The sequence below is a fragment of the Octopus sinensis genome, linkage group LG5, assembly GCF_006345805.1.
Source record: "Octopus sinensis linkage group LG5, ASM634580v1, whole genome shotgun sequence".
In the NCBI taxonomy this organism is placed as follows: Eukaryota; Metazoa; Mollusca; class Cephalopoda; order Octopoda; family Octopodidae; genus Octopus; species Octopus sinensis.
Window position 1 is genome coordinate 86399155 of NC_043001.1, and position 27483 is coordinate 86426637.

General features: G+C 36.0%; 1 protein-coding gene across 1 annotated transcript in view; it reads left to right on the forward strand.

Annotated features, from left to right (window-relative positions):
* LOC115211864 (inter-alpha-trypsin inhibitor heavy chain H4-like) overlaps positions 1-27483 on the forward strand; it is a 241022-nt gene that overhangs the window by 154741 nt on the left and 58798 nt on the right. The window contains exons 5-13 of the mRNA XM_036502852.1: positions 2122-2285; positions 4282-4439; positions 7714-7824; positions 7916-8166; positions 9768-9928; positions 13378-13666; positions 15399-16084; positions 19439-19511; positions 21342-21356. Of these exons, the coding sequence (XP_036358745.1) occupies positions 2122-2285; positions 4282-4439; positions 7714-7824; positions 7916-8166; positions 9768-9928; positions 13378-13666; positions 15399-16084; positions 19439-19511; positions 21342-21356 (1908 nt within the window). The remainder of the gene's footprint in view (positions 1-2121; positions 2286-4281; positions 4440-7713; positions 7825-7915; positions 8167-9767; positions 9929-13377; positions 13667-15398; positions 16085-19438; positions 19512-21341; positions 21357-27483) is intronic.

The following is a 27483-nucleotide window of genomic DNA, read 5'->3' on the forward strand; positions in this document are numbered from 1 at the left end:
ATATACGAGGGGCGTTCAATAAGTAATGCCCCTGACCCACTTCCATAGCAGTAGGGCAACGAAACTTGGCACAGTAATTAGTCTTTTTCTACATAGAAACCACCCAGAGTTACGCATTTCTCCCATCGTTTGATGCAGCTCTCGAGACCGTTTTTGTAGAAGACCCCAGCTTGGTCCTCCATTCACGATGTGACTTCAGAAATCAAGGCTGCATCATCTGGGAAACGCTTTCCTTTCAAAAACAACTTCATGGCTGGAAAGAGGTGAAAATCAGAGGTGCAAAGTCAGGAGAGTAGGGGGATGGGGGAGGAGTTCATAGCCGCACGCTTGTGCTTCTAATCTGGCGACACGCGAGTTGTGAACCGGAGCGTTGTCCTGCAGGAGGAGGATGCCTTTGCTGATCTTGCCCCGCCTCTTGATTTTGATAGCTTCTCTTAATTTCCTCAAGAGTGAAGCATAATAGGCTCCTGTAATTGTGGTACCCTTTGCCAGGAAATCTGTCATCACTACTCGTAAGAACAGAAGGTGGAAAATTGAAAAAAACGATAGGCTTACTCTCAAAGGATTAGATTTGGTAAACATCCAACAACATTGCTAAAGATAACAGAAATGTACGATATACAGATGACAAATTATACAAGATTATATTACTTTCTTCATTATTATTAATACTTATAAGAAGTAATATAAAGCTACTGTTATCAATAAATTGTCTACAAATTAATCTTCATTCTCCGATAAAGAACACACTTCACATCAAAATGGTACAAATGTCATTTCGTTTGCAATTTACTAATATTACGTCTCTGAGATAATACTTTGACTCTTCCTAAAGATGATATGATTCTACAATATAATGTCCAAGTGCCCACTCTTGTACTAGTGTCTCCTTCTCCAAGTAGAATTACACTGCGCTGCAGTAAACATTTCACTGTTCTGCAACAAGCATTATATTTTCCCATATATCAAGTGTTATCTATCCTCCAGTTAACAGTCCGTTACTATACAAATATCAAATTAAATGCTATACTACCTCTTGTTATGGCACGCTCTTGTTAAACATACTCTTGATAACCACTCTCATTACATAACTACACTGGTTATCACTTATTAAGATTGCCCTTGACATACAAAACAGTACGCTACAGTAAATTCCAAACTTAATTGTTCACATTCTGGTAGTAAGCTTTTTGATTCCTCACTATATACGTTAATAGTCAAGAAAGAATAAAAGAAAATTTCGGAAGGTACAATGATACCCTACATTCAACTGGTGTCTCAAACGGAAGTGGTTACGACATCCAAGGAATTCTAGACTCTGGGAAAATTTGAACACCCAACAGGTGCTATTTACAATGCAAACAGTAGCACGAAATAGAGAGAAAAGAGGGGTATCCTTGGTGTACCCGGTTCCTTAGACTTTCAGGAATCATACGAAATACTTGCATAAGAGAAGGTTCTTGTTCTCTGAAGACCTTCAGCTATTCAGCTCCCTCCCACCCGCCAGAGATTCTTCCTACACTGTTGTATAATAGATACCATTCAGTAATCATTCTTTGCTATCTCATCATGTTGCACATTCTCTTATTACTAACTAAAACTAGTAGTAAGATGTCATACACTGACAACATTACTCGCCCAAGGTAAACATTTAATTCTGCCGCTGATCACGTTGCATTATCACACAGTAAATATGACACTGTGGAGGCGCGTGGCTTAGTGGTTAGGGTGACAGCATCATGATCGTAAGATTGTGGTTTCGATTCCTGGACCGAGCGACGCGTTGTGTACTTGAGCAAACCACTTCATTTCACGTTGCTCCAGTCCACTCAGCTGGTAAAAATGAGTAACGCTGTGATTGACCGGCGACCCGTCCAGCTGGGGAACACATACGCCATTGAAACCGGGAAACCGGGCCCATGAGCCTGGCTAGGCTTTAAAAGGGCGCATTTATTATCATTATTATTATTATTTAATATGACACTGATTCACAGTCAACGTTAAATTATTAATCAAGCCTTTTAAATTATACCTCTTTGGGTTTGAAGATATTGAAATAACAGGTATTCATTCAAGTCTGTTATAGATATAAATTAAGTTATTGTTAATGATTTTCAATAGAGCTGGATTCTGCTTTAATTAAGAACATCAGCAGTAGAGAAATTTACATCAAATACAACCCAAGTCGTAAACAACAAGAAGAAATATCAGAGAAAGATGGCGCTGCACGTTTTCTCAGAGTGGAATATGACGTGGATCGTCAATATATTTCAAATTCACTATATGTAAGTTATTGTTTTACATCAAATTCCCATCTTGCCATTTAAAAGTGATTATAATACTATAATTATATGTTATACGTGTGTGTGTGTGTGTGTGTGTGTGTGTGTGTGTGTGTGTGTGTGTGTGTGCTTGCGTGTATCTGTGTTTATGTGTGAACGTGTATCACATTCATTTCTTCAATACATCATTATTTTTCATCTTCATATATTGTTTACACATTGTTTATTCTTATTCTTTCACTTTCTATTTGCCTCTTTTTCTCTCTCCCTCTCTCTATTTCTCCCTTTCTCTCTGTCTGCCTCTCTCTCTCTCTCTCTCTCTCTCTCTCTCTCTCTCTCTCTTAGCCCGTCTCTCTCTATCTCGCTATCTCTCTCGTTCACTTTCATCTTCGCTTTTGAGTGTGTGCGCAATTCCATATTTCTATGTACGTTGGAATGTATTTTGTGTGTTTTTGTTACATATCCTTATATACATACACGCGGATATTTATGCACAACTATATTGCTGAGACCGAACTCTGCCTTTTGCACAGTCTGGATCGATGAGATGGGCATCAGTCAGCCACCAGAGTTGATTCGAAAGGCAAAACCCACTAAACTTTTGTTCTCAGGCATATGTAATTTTGGACTGTTGTTATGTATTTTACTTCTCAGATCTCTCGACATTACTTGCTCCGGTTAATTCTGTGAAAGCGGGCAGCTTTTTTCAAGTACCTCAAAGGGTCTCTCAGGGTCATTTTAAAATTAACTCTCTCGATGGAATAGGAAGTATTATTAGATTTTTATCTGCGTATTGCAACTTGCTTTTTTAAAAGATTATTTATTTCCAGACAATAAGTTTTCAAACCCAGTACCCATCCCTTATTAATAACTGAGATTATTAATTTTGCATAGTATTTTACAATTAGTATACTGTTTAAAATATTCATTAAGTATTCTCCCCTGATTATCTCAGCATTGTTTAACAAAGGAAGCCTTTCCGCCATATTTCCTTGATCTGCTTGGGATAGTAGCTAAATTATCTTTAAATCACACTCTGGGGTCTTGAAGAAAAGGAATACATTCAATCATGCATTCCTAGATACACTTAACAAGACTGAATTGTCCTGGGTGGAACGTCTCTAAACATTGGTCAGCACGTGCCAGAGATCTTGTAGAGCTCAGCATTAACAAGTTTGTTCCTTCTCGAGCCATGTCTGGCTCATAAGTGCCGGTTTCCCCCGTTCCATTGGTGTATAGATTCCCCACCTGGACGGGACGCCGGTCCGTCGCAGGTGAGCTGCAAGAGGAAAGAGTGAGAGAAAGCTGTGGCGAAAGAGTCAGCAGAAGTTCGCCATTACCTTCTGCCGGAGCCGCGTGGAGCTTAGGTGTTTCGCTCATAAACACACACACATCGCCCGGTCTGAGATTCGAACCCGCGAAGTACTAGGATTACATGGCCGCAGTCAAATTTAACACTGTATTTCTAATATTCTTAGCGCTCTAGTTATAAAGAATTATGCTTACATGTTTTGGGGGGTTTCTTTTTTCATGTAAATAAAATGTTCCATTTGGAAAGCAGTTTATATACTTACTCTCGACCGCGAGTCCGCTGCTCTAACCACTAGGCCATGTGCCTCCACAGCATTAGCAAGCATTAACAAGTCCATATATATGAATATTAATAGTCTCTGGTTCTTTGTAGTCACCATGAGCTCTCATTGAAAGCTAATGTAATCGCTATTGATTTTATACTCATCAAAATAGAAAACTTGTAAGGAGCGTAATAAATACTTGCATTTCCTGTGGGTGGCTAAATTTTGAAATGTTTATGCTATAAAGTTCATCTTTGTTTTTCAAGTGCCTGAATAGTATTAAATATGATCATCTTAGAAGTTTATTACTTATCACCTAAACAAAATTGATTTTATAGATTTTTTTTTTTGATTGCCACATAAAGCTTAACAGTAAATAAAGCTCTATTTAAGTGATTTACGATATTTCTTGGATTTTTTTTCAGAAAGCAACCCTGAAATCCATTCATGTAATCAGCGATATTAAATATCGATTTGCTACCACTCTGGTTTCCATGAAATATTATAACCCGCACAATTCTTCAGTCACCGCAGACTTAAACCTACTGATGCCCCGTAATTCATTTATATCCAATTTCTCTATGTAGGTATAATTCATTTTTCACAACATATATTTCTAGTCTACCCTACTGCTGTTTCCTTTTTAACCCAAGCTCGCGAAGTTCTCTTAGTATAAGTTATCGAATACAGCGGACCATTTCATGTATGAATTTTTGGAAGTCATTGATTATATTAAGATGTTTGGTTAATGACCCAACGATTTGAAAAAAATATACATCAGCGTGGCTGTGTGGTAAGAAGCTTGCTTTCCAATCGGTTCCGGGTTCAAACCCACTGTGTGACATCTTGGGCAAGTTTCTTTTACTATAACCTCGGGCCGACCAACGCCTGGTGGAGGGAAACCGAAAGATGTCTGTCGTGTATTTATATATATATATATATATATATATATATATATATATATATATATATATATATATATATATAGGTGTGTGTGTGTGTGTGTGTGTGTGTGTATGTATGTATGTATGTATATGTTTGTGTGTCTGTTTGTCCCCCACCATCAGTTAACAACCGATATTGTTGTATTTTCGTCCCCGTAGCTAAGCGGTTCGGCAAAAGAGATCGATATAAGTACTAGGATTACATGGCCGCAGTCAAATTTAACACTGTATTTCTAATATTCTTAGCACTCTAGTTATAAAGAATTATGCTTACATGTTTTTTTGTGAGGGGGGGGTTCATGTAAACATTTTCCGTTTGGAAAGCAGTTTGTATACTTTACTGACCTGTTTTACAAGTAAGTGCCAACACTTTGCGAAGATTAATAAGTTTCATCCTCAGGCGGATCTCGTGAAGGTGAAGAGTAAAGGAGAACATGTCGGCAGGAAACTAGGAGAAGGAAGCTGTTCTGCAAAGGAAAATGTAATCAAAGTATCATACGTCAGAGAGAATCTTGAGTTTTTTTATCTAGCTATTAGTACCCGCTAGAAATTAAGAATAAATCACAGCTGTGTGTGGCAAAAATAGAAGAATGACATCACAGAGCGCGGTATACGCTTTCTGTGAGCTTAGATAAAATACAGTCGTTAACTGATCAGGACAGACAGTTTTATGAAAATTATTTTTGACTGAAAACTCGATCCGTCTGAAACTGCTAAGCGATTGATTAAAGCATTATTCTTTGTATATCCTTTCATATTCCCACACACAACTAAACCCATAAATACAAACCATCCGAGTAGCTGGTGCGCAGTTGTGGAAGCACAGCTTACAATATCTAAAATTAAGCGTTCATTTAGAAGTGTCTGTTCAAGCATTTCTACGCCTGCAAAACAATAAAGATTTAAAGGGGACACACTGTACAGATTGCAAATTTCCACTCCTCCCAACCTGCAACAGTACCTTTAAAACAAAACATTATATCGTTTACCTGTTCTGTTTCTGGCTCAATACTGCTCACACACACACACAAACACACGTACACACACACATGCATAATTAATCATATTCAAATCATGTTTTTAACTTAGATTACCAATCCTTAAAATTTTATAAAGTCAACCCCACTGATGAAAAGGGTGTCCGTTCATTTATTCTTAAATCTTCAGCTTCTGAGACAGCTTAACAATTTCTTCTCTCTTTCTGTCTCTCGATAAAAATATACCTTTATTTAAACGTTCTAGAATAGACGATGCTAACCTTTGCATCACATACAGAAATCGCTGCACATGGCCCACAGCTGTTTTTTGACATTTTAAGGAGAATTGTAAATTGTTAAGGTATTTAGAAAGCCTTGATATTTTTAATGTTCCACATTAGTTATATCATTGTTCTAGAATAAGCCACAAGCAGAGCATACCCACTCAACTTGCCGATTACTTACCTACAAGTATCTCAGAAGTAACAGAAGACCAGATAAGCAATGAGACCATTAGGAGCAAAAGATCTATCAGATGTTTGCTCTCCAACTTCATCTGCTATTGGTCTATCGCGTTCGAGAATCCCGTTGAAAACATGATTGTTGCATTGCCTTCAGCAAAGCTTCTCATCGTGAATGCCATTAAAGTCTCTTGACTAAGCTACTTATACTTGACGTCCATCCCTCTCTAGCATCTTGGTTATGAAGATCATTTGAAGATCTACTTTCTAACTATAAATGTTAGCATCACTCTCATACTATTGATTTTATACTTTAACGAGCTACTTCCGTTTCCCACACTCATACCATCCCGTCCATAAGAAAACCATATTTCTATACAAATGTTGCTCCTGTTTATTTTTTTTATTTTTTATTTTTTGCTATTTATGACAACACACAATTGAATACCAGACACATCAAGCGTACCATGATTTAGAAAGCTCTTATATCTTAGGAAACTGCCTCATGAATATTTGATTAAACGCATAACATTGAAAACGAAACTTTCTGCTGAAACACTTTATCAAAATACTTTGTTAATTAGTTTATCAAAATATTTTGTTAATTAGTTTTTAAATCTAGTCTTAATGCAATAGTCTTGTGAGTTTATTTGATTGTTACATACAAACATTTGTAACACAATGAAACAATTTCAAATACATTCAAACTTCTGAAATACTGGATGTTCGGGAAAACTTTGACGACTTCTTATGTTTACTTTCGTCAAGAACAGTTTGGTGAACAGCCAACAGCGTTAGAAATTAAAGTTGTAGCTGGGAAAATGTTAGCTGATACAGGATTTGAAGGCATATGGATACTGGAAAATAGTTACTTGTATTCTAATGATTCACACTAGTTATCAAAATGTCGAAATCATGACTGCAGCCCAATGGTCTGCGAACAGTGTAAAAGTTGTAAGATATGACATGACAATCATGAAAACCAAGATCCCCCAAATTGTGATGTGTCTTCAGTGAGGGTGACATCATGCGAACCTATATTTTGGAAAAGAGCTTTAGACTCAATTTAGACGTCTATGTGAAACTGTGGTTAATACCTGGCTGCATAGGATTGCTACTGAAAGGTCACATGTGTAACAGCAGGATTAGTCTCCTCGACATACCTCAAGAATGAATCAGACGTGGTTGTCGAAAAATCTCTACGACTTCAACAGCTCCAATTTCTGGTATCTTAATTCCTCCAATCGCAATAACATGGATTACAATGTGTATGCTACGGTACTGTTAATTATTTTTATTGAATTTTATTTTCGATTGCAGGGAAACTGATGGACATGTGACTGTTGGAGAAGTAAAGGAAACTTCAACAGCTCCAATTTCTGGTATCTTAATTCCTCCAATCGCAATAACATGGATTACACATGTGTATGCTACGGTACTGTTAATTTTTTTATGAAATTTATTCGATTTGGCAGGGAAACTGATGGACATGTGACTGTTGGAGAAGTAAAGGAAAAATCACTTGCTAAAGATATTTACGAATATACCAGGGAAACAGGACAAAGTTCAGCCTCTGTTGAAGTCGGGTAATTTTATATTTTCCCAACTATTTGATATTTCCTGTAGTTTTGGAATATCTCCAAAATATTTCAATTATTATTTTTTATCGCTTTCCAGACACCGCTTCACAAATGTCTTTGATATATCTGTTAATGTTGAACCACAAAAGTATATAGTTTACAACTTGACTTACCAAGAACTTCTGACACGACAGAACAATAAATACAGGCACGCCGTTCATGTGACCAATGGTGAAATTATTGATGACTTTTTAGTTGAAGTTTTCATTACTGAACCACAAGATATTATTCACGTGTCTGTACCAAAAATTACAGATAATAAATTAACGGATATTGCTGTTGACAAAGGTTGGCAAATCATTTATGATTGGTTTTTCTCTATATTTTCATTTTTCATTATCGTCATAAACTTCATTTAACCACTGCTTTTATATAATTCACAAAGTAGGTGCACTTCAAAAATACAGAAGCTATTCCTGAAAATATTTTTATTTTTAATGCTGGGTTGAATCTAAGCATTTCTTTAGGCAGTAAATAACGATGATATAAACATCAACAGAAGTAGACGTGCAACAGTCACTAGTCTTATATCAAGTTCTATACTTGTACAACATACTACAAAGAACCACATATAGAAATAGACGGTGGAGAATTAACAGCAAGGATATAAGGCATACTGTCGACGTATTAGAATTGATAATCATTCAACTTCATTGCTAAGGGTAACAGATAAGTATGATATGCCTATGACAGCCTATATGAAACATGAGGCAACTTTTTCTGATTATTGCTCATAGGTAGTACTATAGAGATGCAGTTATCAATGGTGTAAAAATGTATCTTTATTCTTGTAGAAATAAAATAAAATTCATTTAGAATAATGATGCATATCGGAATCGTACGTCATTTCGTTTACAATTTGCTAATATTATAATGTCTCTGGGTTAACATTTGGTCTCTTCCTAAAGATGATATCATTCTACAATATAATGTCCAAGTGCCCACTCTTGTACAAGTGTCTCCTTCTCCAAGTAGAATTACACTGCGCTGCAGTAAACATTTCACTGTTCTGCAACAAGCATTATATTTTCCCATATATCAAGTGTTATCGATCCTCCAGTTAACAGTCCGTTACTATTCAAATATCAAATTAAATGTTATACTACCTCTTGTTATGGCACGCTCTTGTTAAACATACTCTTGATAACCACTCTCATTACATAACTACACTGGTTATCACTTATTAAGATTGCCCTTGACATACAAAACAGTACGCTACAGTAAATTCCAAACTTAATTGTTCACATTCTGGTAGTAAGCTTAAGGATTCCTCACTATATACATTAATAGTCAAGAAAGAATAAAAGAAAATTTCGGAAGGTACAATAATACCCTACGTTCAACTGGTGCCTCAAACGGAAGTGGTTACGACAAGCAAGGAATTCTAGCCTCTGGGTGGTCTTAAAGATCTAGGAGGTACTAGTTACAATACAAACAGTAGCACGAAGTAGAGTATAAGAGGGGTATCCTGGGTGTGGCCGGTTCCTTGGACTTTCAGGAATTATGAGACGAAATACTTACAAATGAGAAGGTACTTGTTCCCTGAAGACCTTCAGCTATTCAGCTCTTCACCTAGAGTTTTTTACTACACTATCATAAAATAGATATTGTGCTGTAAACAGTTTATACCATCTCACCATCAAATGTTACGCAGTCCCTTATTGCTGACTAACTAAACTTACCCAGCCACAGTAAACATTATTTAATTCTGCCGCTGTTCACTTAACATTATCCAACAGTAAATATGACACTGATTCGCAGTCAACATTAGATAGTCCATCAAGTCGTTTAAATTATATCTCATCAGGTTAGATGATATTGAAATAACAGGTATTTATTCAACTCTGTTATCGATATTCAAATTAAGATATTGTTTGTTTTTAAAACAGAGCTGGATTCTGCTTTAATTACGAACATCAGCAGTAGAGAGGTTTACATCAAATACAACCCAAGTCGTAAACAACAAGAAGAAATAAAGAAAGATGGCGTTGCAGGTTTACTCAGAGTGGAATATGACGTGGATCGTCAAAATAATTCAAATTTGATATACGTAAGTCATTGTTTTACATCAAATTCTCATCTTGTCATTTAAAAGGGAATGTTATACTATAATCTTATCTTATATAAATGTGTGTGTGCGCGTCTGTGTGTGTGTATGTTAATCACCATTTAAAATTATACCTGAGAATGGTGAATTATATGTTTTGATGTAATTTGCGAATATATCAATAAAATTCTACTGAAACAGCTATCGTAAATTTTAAACCCATGTGTGCCTCTTGTTACACATATGCTTCAACTAAAACCAAACCCAGAGTTGGATCTACTATTTAAACTGGATTTGGTATATACATACCTACAGTATCCTATTAACACTTGATACCTCCAATTTTGTTTATCTCACTCTGTTATTTTACCCAGTCATTCCTGGCGCCCTACGTATTGATGTACATAGGTTCTATTGAATCCTACAATACGTAATTTGTGTGTGTATGTGTGTTTGTTACTCAAATTATAAGGTATTACAGATCTATTACAGCTTATATTCACAATTGATTTCGAAAGAGATATAAGATAAAGAACAGCTATGTAATACACGCGCTCTTCGAGGATGACAGGTATGGAAAAATATGATGATTACTCTCTATTGATGAAGGTGAGAAATTATCACATCTACGTTGTAGTTGCTGTGAAGAGAAGACGAAATGAAGTCACGTGAGACAATTGATCGAAGATTTGGCCCTAAAACACCTGAGTCAACTGTGATGCAGAAAGTGCCTGGTGTGTAAATATATGTGTAGTAGATTTTAAAGAGTTGACATATCTGTAGAGTTGCTGTGTGTTTAAGATGTAGAGGAAGGAATAGAGTGGGCGCACAGGATTTTAATCTTGTTTGGATGCATACGCGTATGTTTGTTATGTATGTATGTTTTGCCTAAAGACCCAGTTTAATCTTCAGGACCTGATGGTAAGAGGATCGAGGGTGCAGAACCTTGTAATCTGTATATGTAAAAGGCAGGATGTGTGTGTGTGTACGTGAATGTAATTTATGCACGTCCACAAATTAGCACGCATGTCGCTCCAATTTTAGGAAGACATTCCTCATGAACTTAGCTGTATTTTCGTCAACTTATTTTTACCAGAGGCACCAGCGAATAGCAGTAAAAGTAAATTTTCTAACAAAACTTTTAACAATTTTCAAGTCGGAGAAATCACCATTGTTTGCAAACATGAATTAAGTCCCCTTCTAGCGACGAGTAAGTTTTTGTTAAGACTTTGTTGGTTTTTTCCATCGAAGAAAAAGTGTTTTGTTGATATACGGGCAACACACACACACACGAACATGTATGCTTAAAAAAATATGTTTGCAATAGGTGTACGTTCGTATGTGTGTGTATGTGTGTATGTGTGTGTGTTGCCCATATATATAAACCAATTTCACGGATTTCGCCCAAATTTGACGTCAATGTTACTTAGTTTGGTTTGAAATAAAGAACTTGATTAGCTTAATAATCCTAACTTAATCCCGGGCAAAGCCGGCTTATACTGCTAGTTATTGTTATATTGAAATAAGCCTTCCCCTTCTCCAAGATTTTGCGCTTCATGTTGTAATCCATGGTTATTTCCTTGCCATCAAACACTTGTCGTAGCACAGCAACCTCAAGTGGTTTGGGTGCAAGGGACATAACTTTGGAGAAATAGCTCATTCAGTTGTCTCTTAGACCCGTGTTTCCCAAATGTAGACCGAGGATCCCTGTTGGTCCTCAAAGGAAGTACTGGGGTTCCGTGAACATGTTAAGCTAACAGACCTTTCAATATCCTGGTGTCCGTGGGAAAATTCATTTAAATAAAAGAGGTCCTTGGTAGTGAAAAGATTGGGAACCATTGCCCTAGACTATGTTTCGTCATTATCTTAGCACCAACAAAATAAAAGTGTTTCTGTTATAGATAACTGTCTACCCAAAGCAGAGTGTCAGTGAAACATCTTTTAACTTTCTCAAGGTCTTTTAACTGACTGTTAGCTTAATCATAAGAGGAATAGCTGTGTCCCATGACACTTCAGTGCATGTTTGAGCGGGGTTTAACCTAGTAATAGACCTTATACTGGACTGGAATGCTTGTACATGCGTGCATTCCACTAAAGTCACCAATAGCGCCTAATCTGTGGAGGCACATAGCCTAGTGGTTAGAGCAGCGGACTGGAGGTCGAGGGATCACGGGTTCGAATTTCAGACCGGGCGATGTGTGTGTTTATGAGCGAAACACCTAAACTCCACGCAGCTCCGGCAGAAGGTAATGGCGAACTTCTGCTGACTCTTTCGCCACAACTTTTTCTCACTCTTTCCTCCTGCATCTTGCAGCTCACCTGCCACGGACCGGCGTCCCATTCCGGTGGGGAACCTATACGCCAAGGAAACCGAGAAACCGGCCCTATGAGCTAGTCATGGCTTGAGAAGGAACAAACAACAAATAGCGGCCAATCTGGGTGCAACGTTTCTCTACATGAATTCTGAGCAGGTCTCCGTTCATAGTCGCTGTACGGGATTATATAGTTGGATGGAGCACAGAAACAAACGACCACAATGATTTATGTAATTATTTATAAAATACGTTATTATAGGAAATAAAGGGAACGAAAAAAACAAGACAGTTTCGATTCAGAGATAGGTGACTGGGAACATTGGTTTGTCTAGTACTTGAAGTGTTACGCCATAGACTACTCAAACTTAATATTCGGGTGTCAAATTTTACTGTGGGGCGAAGGATTAATATTCGCATATGAAGGCAAATTTGCGATGATCTGTTGAGACAATATTTTACTTGTTAAAAACATTACACAACTAAGCTATTAACTTCTGTGTTGTTGTAAGCGTTCTTTTTTTTGTTTTTGATGCGTGCATATTAGGAAAACGAAATGAGAATTGAAATACTGGGTTAAAACTGTGGTATCGATTGTTTGTTATATTTTTCTGGCGGTTTAAACATCAAGAGACTGTCATGGAGAATAGCGACAACTTCTAAAATGACGATGGTAGAAACGTGGCAGCGGCTGAGTGTTTAACAATTAACCATTTTCATTAGATAGATAAAATCTTGAAAATTAAGCAAATAGTCGACTATAAACAGATTTATATAACAAAATCCAAAGACCTAGTACAATAATATGTACGGTAAATTATCTTTGATCTAAGAATGCAGTGGACGTTGTTGAACACTTCCATAAGTATGTGTCTTCTGGATTAGATAAGAGAATTAATCGAAGGTTCATACTGGTATTCCAAACTGCACAGTGGGTTATCTTTTAAATTGTTGTTAACATAAATAAATCTATTTCTCTTCTGATAACAGGACTACAATTATAATATATTTGATATGCTGTATATTGTGACTAAATATCATATCTGCTAGTAAAATCTCATACTAAATAGTTGGAATAATTTTCCATAAAATGTTATTAAAATAAACCATCATGTTCTATTTTCTCTTCAAAATTCGTAGGCAGTTGATGGCTTCTTTGTACACTTCTTCACTCCTGATTCCTTACCAAGTCTTTCAAAGCACATCGTATTTATGCTTGATGTCAGTGCATCAATGTCTGGTCGTAAAATTGAACAAATGAGCGAAGCTATGGAAAACATCCTTGATCAACTCGACCCAGAACTTGATAAATTTCTCATCGGTAAATTCAGTAGTGGCGTTTCGTGGATGAAGGACGAGTTTTTAATAGCAAACAATCTTAACAAAAATTTAGGCAAACATTACATTAAGAATCTTCAAGCCACTGGAAGTAAGTTAAAAAAAAAAGTATTATATTTGTATCGAATTTTGTTTATCAGTGCTTTACAATCTATCAATATTGTTAAATTTTGCTAGATTATATTAGGGAAGAAGACGCAGGGTTAGCTTTAATTCCATTACCGTGAGTTCATGGATATATATAGTTCTTCAAATTATCGGGAAAGTTCATTTTTGTTACATACTTTTTTTTAGTCCTTAAATGATAATTTTATATTCCTTATCCAGAAGATAAGGACGAAGCTGTTTTGCTAGCTTACTTCTTTTTAACTCTCATATATCATATTATAATATGTTAGTGTGATTGCTGGCAGACGTTGAAGTGCCAACACTTCCTTTTGAAGTTGTGATGAAGTTTCGTTGTATTTAGCCACAAACCAGCTTTGCAGTAGCCGTCATCAACTTACATTCCCAATCTAATAGTTTTCCTCTTCAGTATGGCATCTTTTGTCTTACACTCTAAATATTCTTTTCTACTCTAGGCACAAAGCCCCAAATTTTTTTTGTGGGGGGGGGGGCAGTCGATTAGATCGACCCCAGTACGCATCTAGTACTTAATTTATTGACTCCGAAAGGATGAAAGGCAAAGTCGACATCGACGAAATTTGAACCCAGAACGTAGTTACGGGCGAAATACTGCTAAGCATTCCGTCCAGCGTGGTAACAACTCTGCCATCTCGCCACCTTCTACACTCTAAATATTGAATTAACTTTTATTCAGAATGTTAAAATGTAAGGTCACTATTTGACAATGGTCCTTCACGTCCCTATTTTAAAGCTCTTATTACTAAGTACTACAGTCCTAATATTATTATTATTATTATTATTATTATTATTATTATTATTATTATTATTATTATTATTATTATTATTATTATTATTATTATTATTATTGAGTGAGAGAGCAGTGACACTGGAGTAAAATATACGAAGCCCAGTATACCCGTCATGACTACTCGTCTGATAAGGGTACACTAGGCACATGCATCACAATCATATGTGTTTGACATGGTGATCTCATATCAAGATAAACAGCACATTATCTTGCAGGTGGGGCCCAGTTATAATTTCTTCTGGTCGAGTAACCAATCCTGCACAAAATGTTCCTGAATAAGAGTTGTTTAAGGATGTTGAATGATACACCCATGTTTCCAGAGTTGAATTAATCCAACGCCAAAGAATCCCTCTCAACACATGGCTATGATGCTCCCCAACTACTTCTGCTCATGATCAGAGGTGCACATATCGTCAGCCACTAAGGGACATGCTCAACTGGTTAGGGTCAAACAAATGACAAGCAAATCTGTGGTATTCAGCAGAATATTTACTGTAGCCCGTCTTTTATACAAAACAATGTACATGATAACACTTCCAATCAGTTAAGATCAGAAGACACGAGAGCCACTGCCTGGTACTGCATCATATTATTATTATTATTATTATTATTATTATTATTATTATTATTATTATTATTATTATTATTATTATTATTATAGAACTTTTATCTTGAACTCACATTTTGCTTAAACATTTTAAAATAGTTCCACATTTTAACATTTAATGATTAAATTCATCTTTTCATGTCAAACGATTTAGTTACGATTAACTTTGAATTATACGTCTGTGATGCTTTCCTGTAAAGTTTGTATTAATGATCCTAATTCCTTATGAGTACAAACATTCTGTTACTTTTTTCTGAAAATGTAATTTTACTGTTGTCTCAGGTACAAACATTAATGCTGCTCTCCTTCAAAGTGTAGAGAAACATAAAGCAACTTCAACCCCTACGAAGAAAAGTATTATCGTATTTCTTACTAACGGATATCCAACAGAAGGAGTCACAAAACTCAAAGAAATCAAGAAAAATTTCAGAGAAGTCAACGAAGAGATTTCATTATTCACCCTTTGTTTCGGAAGAAAATCTATCAATAATTTTTTTCGTGAGCTTGCCACAGAAAACGGAGGATTTAATAGGAGGATCTACGCAGACTCTGACAGTAAACTTCAAATTGAAAATTTTTATAAAGAAATATCTAACATTTTATTAAAGGATATTACGTTTGTTTACTTGGATGGTGTTGTTAATACTAGTTCTACATCATTTAGCAACTACTTCAAAGGATCAGAATCGGTTGTTTCCGGTGTTTTGCCGCAGAATAATCACTCAACCATAAATGTGAATTTAACAATGACAAACCACTTGGGGCCAACTATGGAAAATTTGGAGCTAGAATTATATAGAGATGACTTTACTTCAGATGATGGTTTTTCGCAAAATTACAGTTTGACTAGTATTCAGTCATTTTCTGAAATTACTGAAAAGACTTATGCTTATCTCACTTTGAGACAACTTCTTATAGAAGACAAAACAAATGAAGTGCGTTATGACATTCTTAATTTAGCTCTAAAGGTGAGTAAAAAGGATATCATTATCAATTACATTTTTATTTTAATATTTTAAGAGATAATATGGTTTATTTGTTACTAGTTATCGATATCAGTCAATGTCTGATAAATGTGCTTTTATTTTTTTACTAATTTCACTTATATTCCTGCGTTCATGTTGGGCACCTCATGAAAGTTTAATTTGGTCTGATCGACAAGAGTACTTATTTTTTAAATCTGGTAACTGTTGTATCGGACTCATTTTGCCGAACAAGTAAAATTATGGAAACAACCTATACAAAATGAAACTGGTTGCCAAGCAGTGAGGTTGAGTTAACAGAAATAGAATTCAATACATACATACATACATACATACATACATACATACATACATACATACATACATACATACACACATACATGCATACATACATGATGAACTCTCCTGTCAAACAGGACTGTGAGTGTTCAGATTTTTGCCGAACGACCTGCACAAATTATTTGTTTTATAGCGATCAAATGTATGAGCTGTATATTAGCTCACTCCATCCGTCAAATTGAAGTTGCCTGAATAGGTGCACTGTGTACCATTTGCCAGATGTCGAAGTGATCGCAGAGAAACGTGATAAGAAGTGTTTTGCTCAAGAAAACAACGCACTAGGTCTAGGAATTAAAACCAGTTATCACTCCTCCTCCTCGACTCTCTCGTTGCTGATACGTGATGCGAGGGAAGCCATCATTCCGACTATTACTTTCACCAAGACTAAACGGGCATATCCTGTCTCCTTAAGCGTTCAGAATAATTTTTCCATCGTCTTGACTTAACAACCCTCATCGTTTGTTTTTACTGTTTTGTTCTCCTTGTTCTGTCTTTAACTGTTTTTACTTTTTTTATTGTTTTTACTGTTTTGTTCTCACTGTTCTGTTCTTGTTACCACTTTCACCCTCCGCAAAAAGTCCCAAATTTTATTTAATTTGCTTCGCGGAAAGGACTGTTTCAATGAAGTCGCGTCTTGTCCTTACCCTCAAAACGCGGAGTAGACGAAACAGGGACAACTGAAGAAGGGGAATATTCTATATGTTTTATGTCTCGTTTTTCTGGGGTTTTTTTCTCGTTGTTTGAAAAAAGTTCATTTCTATGTTTTTGTTTTTATGTTTTCGTTTCTCATTGTGTTTAACGATTTTTTTATGTCCTGTACCCATATATGCATGTATATATACATATATATGTAAGTATGTACATATATGTATGTATATATGCATATATTTATAAATTATTTACATTATAAAATATACAATGTCGGTTATAAAATATAATGATATAAGTCACTAGTTAGTACTCTCCTCTGATATTTCAATATTTCAAGATAAGCACCCCTTCTTCAGAAAATTTACGAGAAAAGGTGTGGAAAGCCAACATCTCTGCTCTGTAGTATGTGTGTATTATTTTTGTTCAATAAAAAGTTACAAAAGCAAAAGTCATTACTTGCGGTCCAAGATTTTGCGCATTTCATTAAGTCCCATGCAGGAAACTAACTGCTTTTGAGTCACTGTTACATACATACATACACACATACATACATACATACATACATACATACATACATACATACATACATACATACATACATACATAAGACTGTGGCCTAGATCATAATTTCGATACGCGGATCGGGCGGCGCTTTTCGACATCTGACGTGTGGCACATCTGTGCACCCTTAGAAGCAGTGTCGATTTGATGGAGGGTGTGTGCTTATGTGAATACAAATATTTGAGCGCTATAAACAAACCATCTGTGTGGTGGTTTAGCAAGAGACTACAGAACACTCATCTGTCACCATGAGTTTGCGCGCGCGCGTGTGTTTGTAGAGATGAACAAATATCATGGATCAACTGGGAAGCGGAAAGGCAACTAGGGTGGATGGCGCAGCACTGCACTCTTAACTTTACAAGCTTTTTGTCTGTTGTTGGGAGCAGGGAAAGTTACCACAGAATTTCCGCGATGCTGTCATCATTATTCTGTATAAAAACAAGAGAGAAGTATCTACTCCAGCCACAAGGTTATAAGCTATCTCTCCGTAGCAGACAAAATCCTTGCCAGAATACTCATCAACAGACTAAATGCTCACTAAGAGCTCTACCGACATTGTTTTTGTTCTCATCAAATGCCAAAATCGATAATGAAGTTGATAACATACTGGCCAATGCAAACAGTAATTTCAACAGTCTGTACAATGGTCCGCTGAAGAAAATGACTGGAAACATTGTAAACACACAGTCGTGTAAGATTGAGAGTCGTAGATCATTTATTCGTGCCCCTAAAAACCCCTTGTGTGGCTTCATCAGCGCTATCTTCGATTCATCCGCAGCATCCACTGGAGTGACTTTGTCCAGAACAGACAAAGAATCTGCCACAACGAAACAACTCTGTTGAAGGCACAGTTACCTTGGGCAAGGATGGAGTATCATCGACTTTCTAATATCAAGCTCTATGGCTAACTTTCCTCTGGTTACTGTGATAGAAGAGTACCAAAGAAGAAGTTCAAAGTCTCCCTGAAGGAATCACTTATTGCCTGCCACATTAATCCCCACCTGTGTCCTGTATTTGTCGCTGACTGTGAAGCCTGACATCTCATTCTGCTCTGGACAACAACCATTTTTGTGGACACTCGCAGAACCATCGAGAGAAAATGAGGGAAAACAAGTATACTACGACCAATTCTAGCCAACCAACCCTCCAGTGTAGTCTTTCTGATCATGCCTGCTTGTCTCGAATTGGACACGTTTGACATAAGCAAGCCTGAAAAAGACGTGAACATCCCACTCCGTACCTCTTCGTACACAAAGCCAATCCAGGATACGGACCGAAACTGTTTGTTTACGAAGTGATTCCCAAAACAAACACAATTTTATGAATTTTTCGCAGAATATCTACCGAAACTTGATATCAAATCAAAATGTAATAATCTAAGTATATTTAGTTCTTCTTTATAACATCAATGACGTGGTGTCCCTATATTAGAGCTTAATAACAATATTTGAAGGTTTATTACAACTGTAGAGTCCATTTAATTTAGATAATAGTCCTTAAGATATCTTACTTCAAGATAAATACTACAGTAACTGGTCTATGCGCTATGCATGATACATAGAAACATTTTAAGGCGTAGGCAGGCTGTGTGGTAAGAAGTTTGCTACCTAACTACATGGTTTCAGGTTTAGTTTCACATATATACGGTATATATATATGTGTGTATATATATATACACACACACACACTCACACATGTTGAAAAGATAAAATTACATCAATTATTTTCATGTATTGTTTTCTTATTAATATTACTATTGTCCTAAAACTAATATTCTTGTTTTCACAGTATAATTTCGTAACTCCATTAACATCAATGGTTGTTACCAAATACAATGTGAACGAGGAACTCTTTGAGAAAGGTAATTTTATCATTCATACCATTTTAATGACAAGCTCCTGTGGTCATGATAACGAAATATTTAAACTGAGATGACTTTAATATATACGTCTTGTTGAAATGAATTTGTTATGATTGTTTAAATTACAAAATCTAAAATTATATATTATAGGTTTTATGTTTTGTTTTTATCTTGCTTTGGGTTTTTTAGATTTTGTAAATGCGTCGGTTAATTCATAAAATACGATGAAAGTTTTTATGTGATATGTTTGATAAATTATCCAACATTCTGCTTTTAAACTTTTAAAATTCGTAATAAATGCACAAGATAACACGAAATTTCCGATATATAGATTTCAGAACATAATAAGCATAAATTTATTCATATATATAATATCTAGAAAATTACATTATTGTTTATATACTTTAAGCAACGTACAGTAACGTTTAAAGTATTATCTATAAACCTCACCATAGCTACAATCACATCAGTGTACCACTGTTCTTCTCTACGCTTAGGGTATGATTGTCATAAGGACATCTTTGAATGTTCCTTTGGTTCATCTATGAAATCTTGTTGAAAGTCATAAGCAGAGATCATAGATATTATCACATTGTGTCTGGGTATAAATATATAACTGAAGAAAGCTACCAAATAGATAGGCATGGCAACTTAAACCAGCTCAAGGGATCGTGGTTACAAACAGCAGGTTGCTTCTCTACAATACATAACCACTCTATCCACATCTCAACGATCTATCTCATCAAATTTATGTTCATCATATCAAACCTTGACAGTAGTAAAGTCTGACTAACGACTGAGAGATAAGCGACTTAATAGTATTGGAATAAAAAATTGATGGTTTTCAATAATGTTAGATTCATAAATCCTCCTTCACAATTTCTTTATTTCTCCTCTATTTTTCTTTTATGACCATTGCGCTCCTTTCTTAATGAAACTTCTCTGAAGCGGAAAAGATGATGATAAGATATAACTGAATTATACTTCCTGCGCAATGTAGCAAAGACTAATTACGTAGTATATTCTAAAAATACATAATACTGCATTAATCGTATTTTAGACTGATCCGGCAAACATTTTTAGAATAATCGCTATCTTAGTATGTAACATGTTGTACACCCAAAATAAGGAAATCTTGTTATTGTTAAGTCCTCAATCGAAACCAGCAAGGAAAACAAACAGGTCTATACAATTCAGTTATATATTGAAAAATAGGATAAAGTTTACAATGATGGCAGTACAGAGTTGATGCAAAATAAATGAATCAATAGTCAAATACTGGACAAAGTAACATAATCACCAGAGTCATGAGTCAAACAAGAAGATGTAGGTTCTTGATCACAGTGATTTCAATGTCGATGATGACGGTTGACGAATGGTCTTGGCTGCGAGCGTAGTTTTAAAAGCTATATAATCCAAAGTCTAAAATAATAATTTCTCTGATCCGAGGGAAACAAACAGGAGGTAACTCTAAGGCATCACTTTTTTCTTTGAGATTAATTGGTGACTATATATATATATATATATATATATATATATATATATATATATATATATATATATATATATATATATATAGTGACTTCACTGGTTCACAACCATTCAATGGGGTAAACATTTTCAATCCAAAGATAACTAAAACTTTATTATTACAATATCATAATTAAGAAAAATACATTCTCATAACATTATATCTATGCAAGTATTTAAAAAATGGTGAAACCACTTTCTCTTCTAGTACAGTTTTCTTTATATTTTATTATTTCATGGCATAAATTATATTTTGAGATTAATCATTAGTTCAATTTTCATATTTCTCTTCCTTTGCAGAATACCTTCCTTCGCGTAAGTATGTTCAAATTTGGATTGCTTGAAACTCGAATAATATTATTATCTCTTTCATTCATAAATCAATTTAAGTCATTTATAAAACAGACAACTTATTTTATTTCAAGTTTGTAGCTTAAGATTTTTGCTTGTTCATCTTTATTTTGCTTTTTTGCATGTATTTTAGTTGTAACAGTCATGAAGCACAAGACCAGCTTTTATAGGGAAGTGGTATCGGAAAACCAACTAACTCTAGTGTATTAATGGAACTTATTATATCAAGCCGGTGGAGATATTAGATGAAGTTTACACTATAGACTCGGTTGATAGCCAGATACAACCTTTTTTACATAGACCCACAAATCAGCAATGTAGGGAAACTGAAGTAAACCGTAAAAGACTAGTTCATAACACTACGCATAATTTGCATAATTAAGGCTGTTATCAACTAAATTGAAGCTGTGCTTGTAGAGTTAAATTGTGAACAGGCATTCTGGGCCGAGGTCTTTCGGTAATTGTTCATAATTCTTTAAAGTCCACTGAAAGAGGTGACTGAAGCAACACCGTAGTCGAAGTCGAGAATTTCTCCAGTGTCAGCCATACACTCATGTAACCCAGTAAGAATGAAAAGAAGAAGAAGAAGAAGAAGAAGAAGAAGAAGAAGAAGAAGAAGGAGGAGGAGGAGGAGGAGGAGGAGGAGAAGAAGAAGAAGAAGAAGAAGAAGAAGGAGGAGGAGGATAAGAAGAAGAAGAAGAAGAAATAGAAGAAGAAAAAGAACAACAACAACAACAACACTAACTACTACAACTACTACTACTACTACTACTACTACTACTACTACTACAAGAATGTCTTTGTCCTAGTTGTCAGGAAGACATTTGGCAAGGATTAGAAAGAAAATTGTAATAAGAAAATCCATCATAATAATAATAATAATAATAATAATAATAATTCTTTCTACTAAAGGCACAAGGCCTGAAATGTAGGGGAGGGGACTAGTCGATTACATAGACCTCAGTGCTTCACTGATACTTAATTTATCGACCCCAAAAGGATGAAAGGTAAAGTCGAATTCGGCAGAATTTGAATCGTAATAATAATACTTAATAATTTTTCATAATAATAATAATAATAATAATAATAATAATAATAATAATAAGGAAAGCCATAGAAACATTAATATGGGCCAGTTTAGCAACGGGGAAAATAACTCTCAAAGAATGGAACATCTACAATACCTCGTGAGTATTTGAAATTCTCTTCAAAGTGGGTTAAGAAATTTACAAATTTACATATCTGCAGCTTTCAAACATACATCCGATCGGCTTTAAAAACTTTAATACCCACAACTGCCTCTGTAAGCACCCTTTTTTTTTTCTTCTCTCTAAAAACATCACGCTTTTCTTTTTGTGGACTTGCAAAACCCTAAAACTTTCTATGAAAATCTGACTTTTCTTTGCTTCCTCCCAGAATATTCAAATATAAATGTAAACATATACTTTTTATTGCAAAAACACACCTGTTCTTCTAACTGGACATACAAACATCTCTAGAGGGGTCAACTTCAACCTCCACAATATTACCTTGCACGAAATATACAAACACTTTTTATTGCAATAACACAAACGCACATGGAAAAAATAATGATGCTAAGATTCTCTCTGGTCGAACACAGCTTTCTATTCACAAATAATACAGAACAGCCCTTCAAAATAAGTTAAGAAAATTTACAAATTTACATATCTACAGTTTTCAATCATACATTCGACCAGCTTTAAAAACTTTGATACCCACAATTGCCTCTGTAAACATCCTTTTTTTTTCTTCTCTCTAAAAACATCACGCTTTTCTTTTTGTGGACTTACAAAACCCTAAAACTTTCTATGAAAATCTGATTTTTCTTTGCTTCCTCCCTGAATATTCAGATATAAATATAAACATATACTTTTTATTGTAAAAACACACCTGTTCTTCTAACTGGACATACAAACATCTCTAGAAAAGTCAACTTCAACCTCCACAATATTACCTTACACGAAATATACAAACACTTTTTATTGCAATAACACAAACGCACATGGAAAAAAAATGATGATGCTAAGATTCTCTCTGCTCAAACACAACTTCTCTATTCACAAACAATACAGAACAGCCCTTCCTTAATTTTTCTTAAGCCTAATAGTAGTAAACATCTGAACTTTTTTTGACCGATAGGACCCCACCTAAAAAATTTTTTTAAATAAATAAAAAAAAATAAAATAAAAAAAAATATCACTGATGGTGATGGTGATGATGGTGGTGATGATAATAATGATAGTAACAGTGCTGATAATCTATCTATCTATCTACACACACACACACTCAAAGAGTTCAACCAACACAAAACCTCACCTCGGCTCTATTGTTAACCAAATATGAAAGTATTATTTGACAGGCAAGAACTCTGGCATTGAAGACAGTCAGCCAGCCAACCACCAAGCCAGCCAACGAGACAGACATACACTACTGTGATGGTGATGATGATAAAAAATAACAATAATAAGATACTGCTGTGACTACACATAAAACAATATCATTGATGATGATGATGGTGATGGTGATGATGATAATGATGATGGTAATGGTGGTGATAATGATGATAGTGATAATAATGGTGATGATAATAACAATAATAAGCCGACTACGGCTGCTATAATGGTACGGTTATAATTGTAACGGCAATGATGGCCGTCTCCCCACGAGCCAATCAAAGCTAAAAAATGATAACATTATCGTAGCACCAAAATGTTTTTGGAAACTAAAAGGAAAACTAAATCAGTATACCAAATCGCTTGTCCTATGGTTAATCTGGAAGCGCGTCCCCCAGGGAAGAGCCAGCCTGGGATCGAAAAGTCATCAACTGGCACAAACTCTTCTCCGAATACGGACATGGATGGTCACTTGAACGGGAAATCCCCCAACTCGAGCCCTCCAAGTTCACCACCACAACCACCACAGAAAGAAAAACGTAAGCGGAACAAATGGACCCGAGAAGAGTATAAAGAAGTAATATACGCCTATTACTATGCATTATGTAGGCCATCTCAAGAGAGACACACCGCAAACTCTTACAGTATATGGAGAACACGGAATCAAGGCAGTAGGCCCTATTTGGACGAGAACAAATTAGCAAATGTGAGGAGGGATATCCTTAGAAATAACAGACTCACAGACAGTGAAATAAGCGCGATCAAGCACGCAACGGAAAATGACATAACTATAAGACACAAAGGAAATGAAGAATCAGATGAACAGTATAGCCCGCCACGAGGCTTAATTGAAAGACTGCCATCTGACCAAAGTACGCAAAGGCCTGAAGATACAAGAAATTCTATTGTACCTGTTAAAGATAGCCAGGAAAACGAAAAAACAACAGTAACTGAAGATCTCGCATTTGCTGAAGAACACAGAGAGTCTATGGCAGAAATGAGGCAGAAAATCCTGAATACGCTTGAAGTTGTAAGACATACAAGTATGAATGATAGAGAACCACTTCATAAACTCTCAAATACAAACCAAAATAAAAAACAAATCCAAATTGGCAACTATGTAACAAATGAAATAATACGAGAATTAAAACCTGATTTTACTGAGTTAAATGAAATTATTTACGCTTCTGCTAGGGCAATTGAAACCAGCTGTATGCCCCCGAAAAAAACAAAGAAAACAAAACCTGGGAAGAAATCAAACCTGGAGAAGTAAAATTGAAAAAGAGATTGAATTTATGAGAGGGGAAATATCAATATTAAATTAACTAATATGTGGAAATGATGTAAGATCCAGAACAGGAAGAAAGATGAAGAGAAAATTTGGATCCTCACCAAGAGAAGAACTGATATCAATAAAAGAAACGCTGAAACAAAAAGTCCAAGCGAAAGCCCAAAGAATACGAAGATTTGAGAAGAGAAACAAGTTTTACAAGCAAAATAAGCTGTTCACATCCAATGCCAAAAAATTCTACAGAGAAATAGGGAAGGAGAAAGTAACCGTTAAAGACCCCCCTCCCATGGAAGAAGTTCAAAACTTTTGGAAAAGGATTTGGAGTGACAAGAAGATGTACAACATAAATGCAGACTGGATTATACAAACTGAAGGATCCTACCAAAATTTACAACAACAAGCATGGGAAGACATCACAATAGCAGACCTAAGAAAGGCATTCACGAAGGCCCATAATTGGAAATCCCCCGGTAAAGATAGGGTGCCGAATTTCTGGCTCGCATCGCTCCCATGCGCACACGGTAAGCTAGTTCAGCTGCTCAATGGAATTATGAGAGACCCAAAGAAAACACCTGAATGGTTAGCAAGTGGCATTACTTACCTACTCCCAAAGAATAACGAAACCAACCTTCCAAAAAACTATCGGCCTATAACCACGTATATCCACCACGTATAAAATCCTAACATCTATCCTGGCGGAGAAAACATATGCATTCATGGAGAAGAACGATATTTTCCCCATTGAACAAAAAGGGTGCCGCCGAGGCTCTTACGGATGCAAAGATCAACTGCTAATCAATCGTATGATCCTTGAGAACTGTCACAACAAGCGCAGAAATCTCAGCACCGCATGGATTGACTATAAAAAGGCCTTCGACAGTATACCGCATCCATGGATCTTGAGATCGCTGGACATCTTCAAAATTTCCCCTGTGATTTCAAACTTCCTGAAGCACAATATGTCGTTGTGGAATACGAATCTCCAATTATACCACTCTAATGGAGTACTTGCCTCAGAAAATATAAACATCAACTGTGGAATTTTTCAAGGTGACTCACTTTCACCTTTAATATTCTGCATAGCCCTAATACCCCTTACAAGTGAATTAAACAGAACAGGGTATGGGTATAAAATTGCCAATAAAAAAATAAGCCATCTATTTTATATGGATGACTTAAAACTTTATGGTAAAGACAATAATGAACTTGAAGGCCTATTGCGCACCGTGAAAGCATTCAGCGATGACATCGGGATGGAGTTTGGACTTGAGAAGTGTGCCAAGGCCACTTTCCAGAAAAGGAAAGTGAAGACCACAAATTCAGTCGTGTTAGATGTTGACACAGTCATAAGAGAGCTTGAGCAAGAAAAAACATACAAATATTTAGGGATAAATGAAGGCTCTGGTATTCAGCATGCAAGCATGAAAGAGAAGATCAGGAAGGAATGTTATAGGAGAGTTCGTGCAGTCCTGAAATCTGAACTAAATGCACGTAACAAGGTGTTAGCTATAAATTCCTTAGCAGTTCCAGTTGTTACTTATAGCTACAATGTGTTGAACTGGAATATGAGTGAAGTAAAGAATATAGATAGGAAAATACGCAAGCTGCTGAGTTGTAATAGGATGCACCACCCAAAGGCAGACGTAGATCGCCTTTACCTTCCCAGAGCCCAAGGAGGTCGAGGCCTGATCCAATTTGAACTAGCTTACAAAACAACAATTGGACTGGCCAAATATCTCGAAATATCGAATGACTGGATGCTAAAGCTCGTGGAAAATCACGAGAGACGAAAGAAGCTTCATTCTATTATAAAGGAAAGCAAAAATTTTGCTATTGATCTCGTGCAGGATACCCAAACTGAACAACCCGAGGGAAGTATGGCAACTATTGTTGCAAAGAAGGTGAAAATGATGGCAACGAAAAAAGCGCACAAGCAATTGGCTGATATGTGGGAGGAGAAATCTCTGCACGGCAAATATGTGACCCGCAGCAAACAAGCTGATGTTGACCAGAAGCAAACCCATCAGTGGCTACGGAGCTCAGGGCTAAAAGCAGAGAGCAAAGGTTTCATCCTGGCTGCTCAAGATCAAAGCCTATTAACCCGGAACTACCAGGCCAATGTGATGAAAAATGGAGCAGACCCAAAATGCCGATTCTGCAACGACATGATTGAAACAGTGGACCACCTAATCTCTGGATGTAAAGTCTTAGCACCAGTGGAGTATAAATTAAGACATGACAGAGTTGGCCAATATCTCCACTGGCTAATAAGTCGGCATTACAATATCAAAACTGCCGACAAGTGGTATAATCACCACCCTGAGGTTGTAACTGAAGGAGAAAATGTAACCATTCTGTGGGACTTTCCAGTACATACAGACCGAAC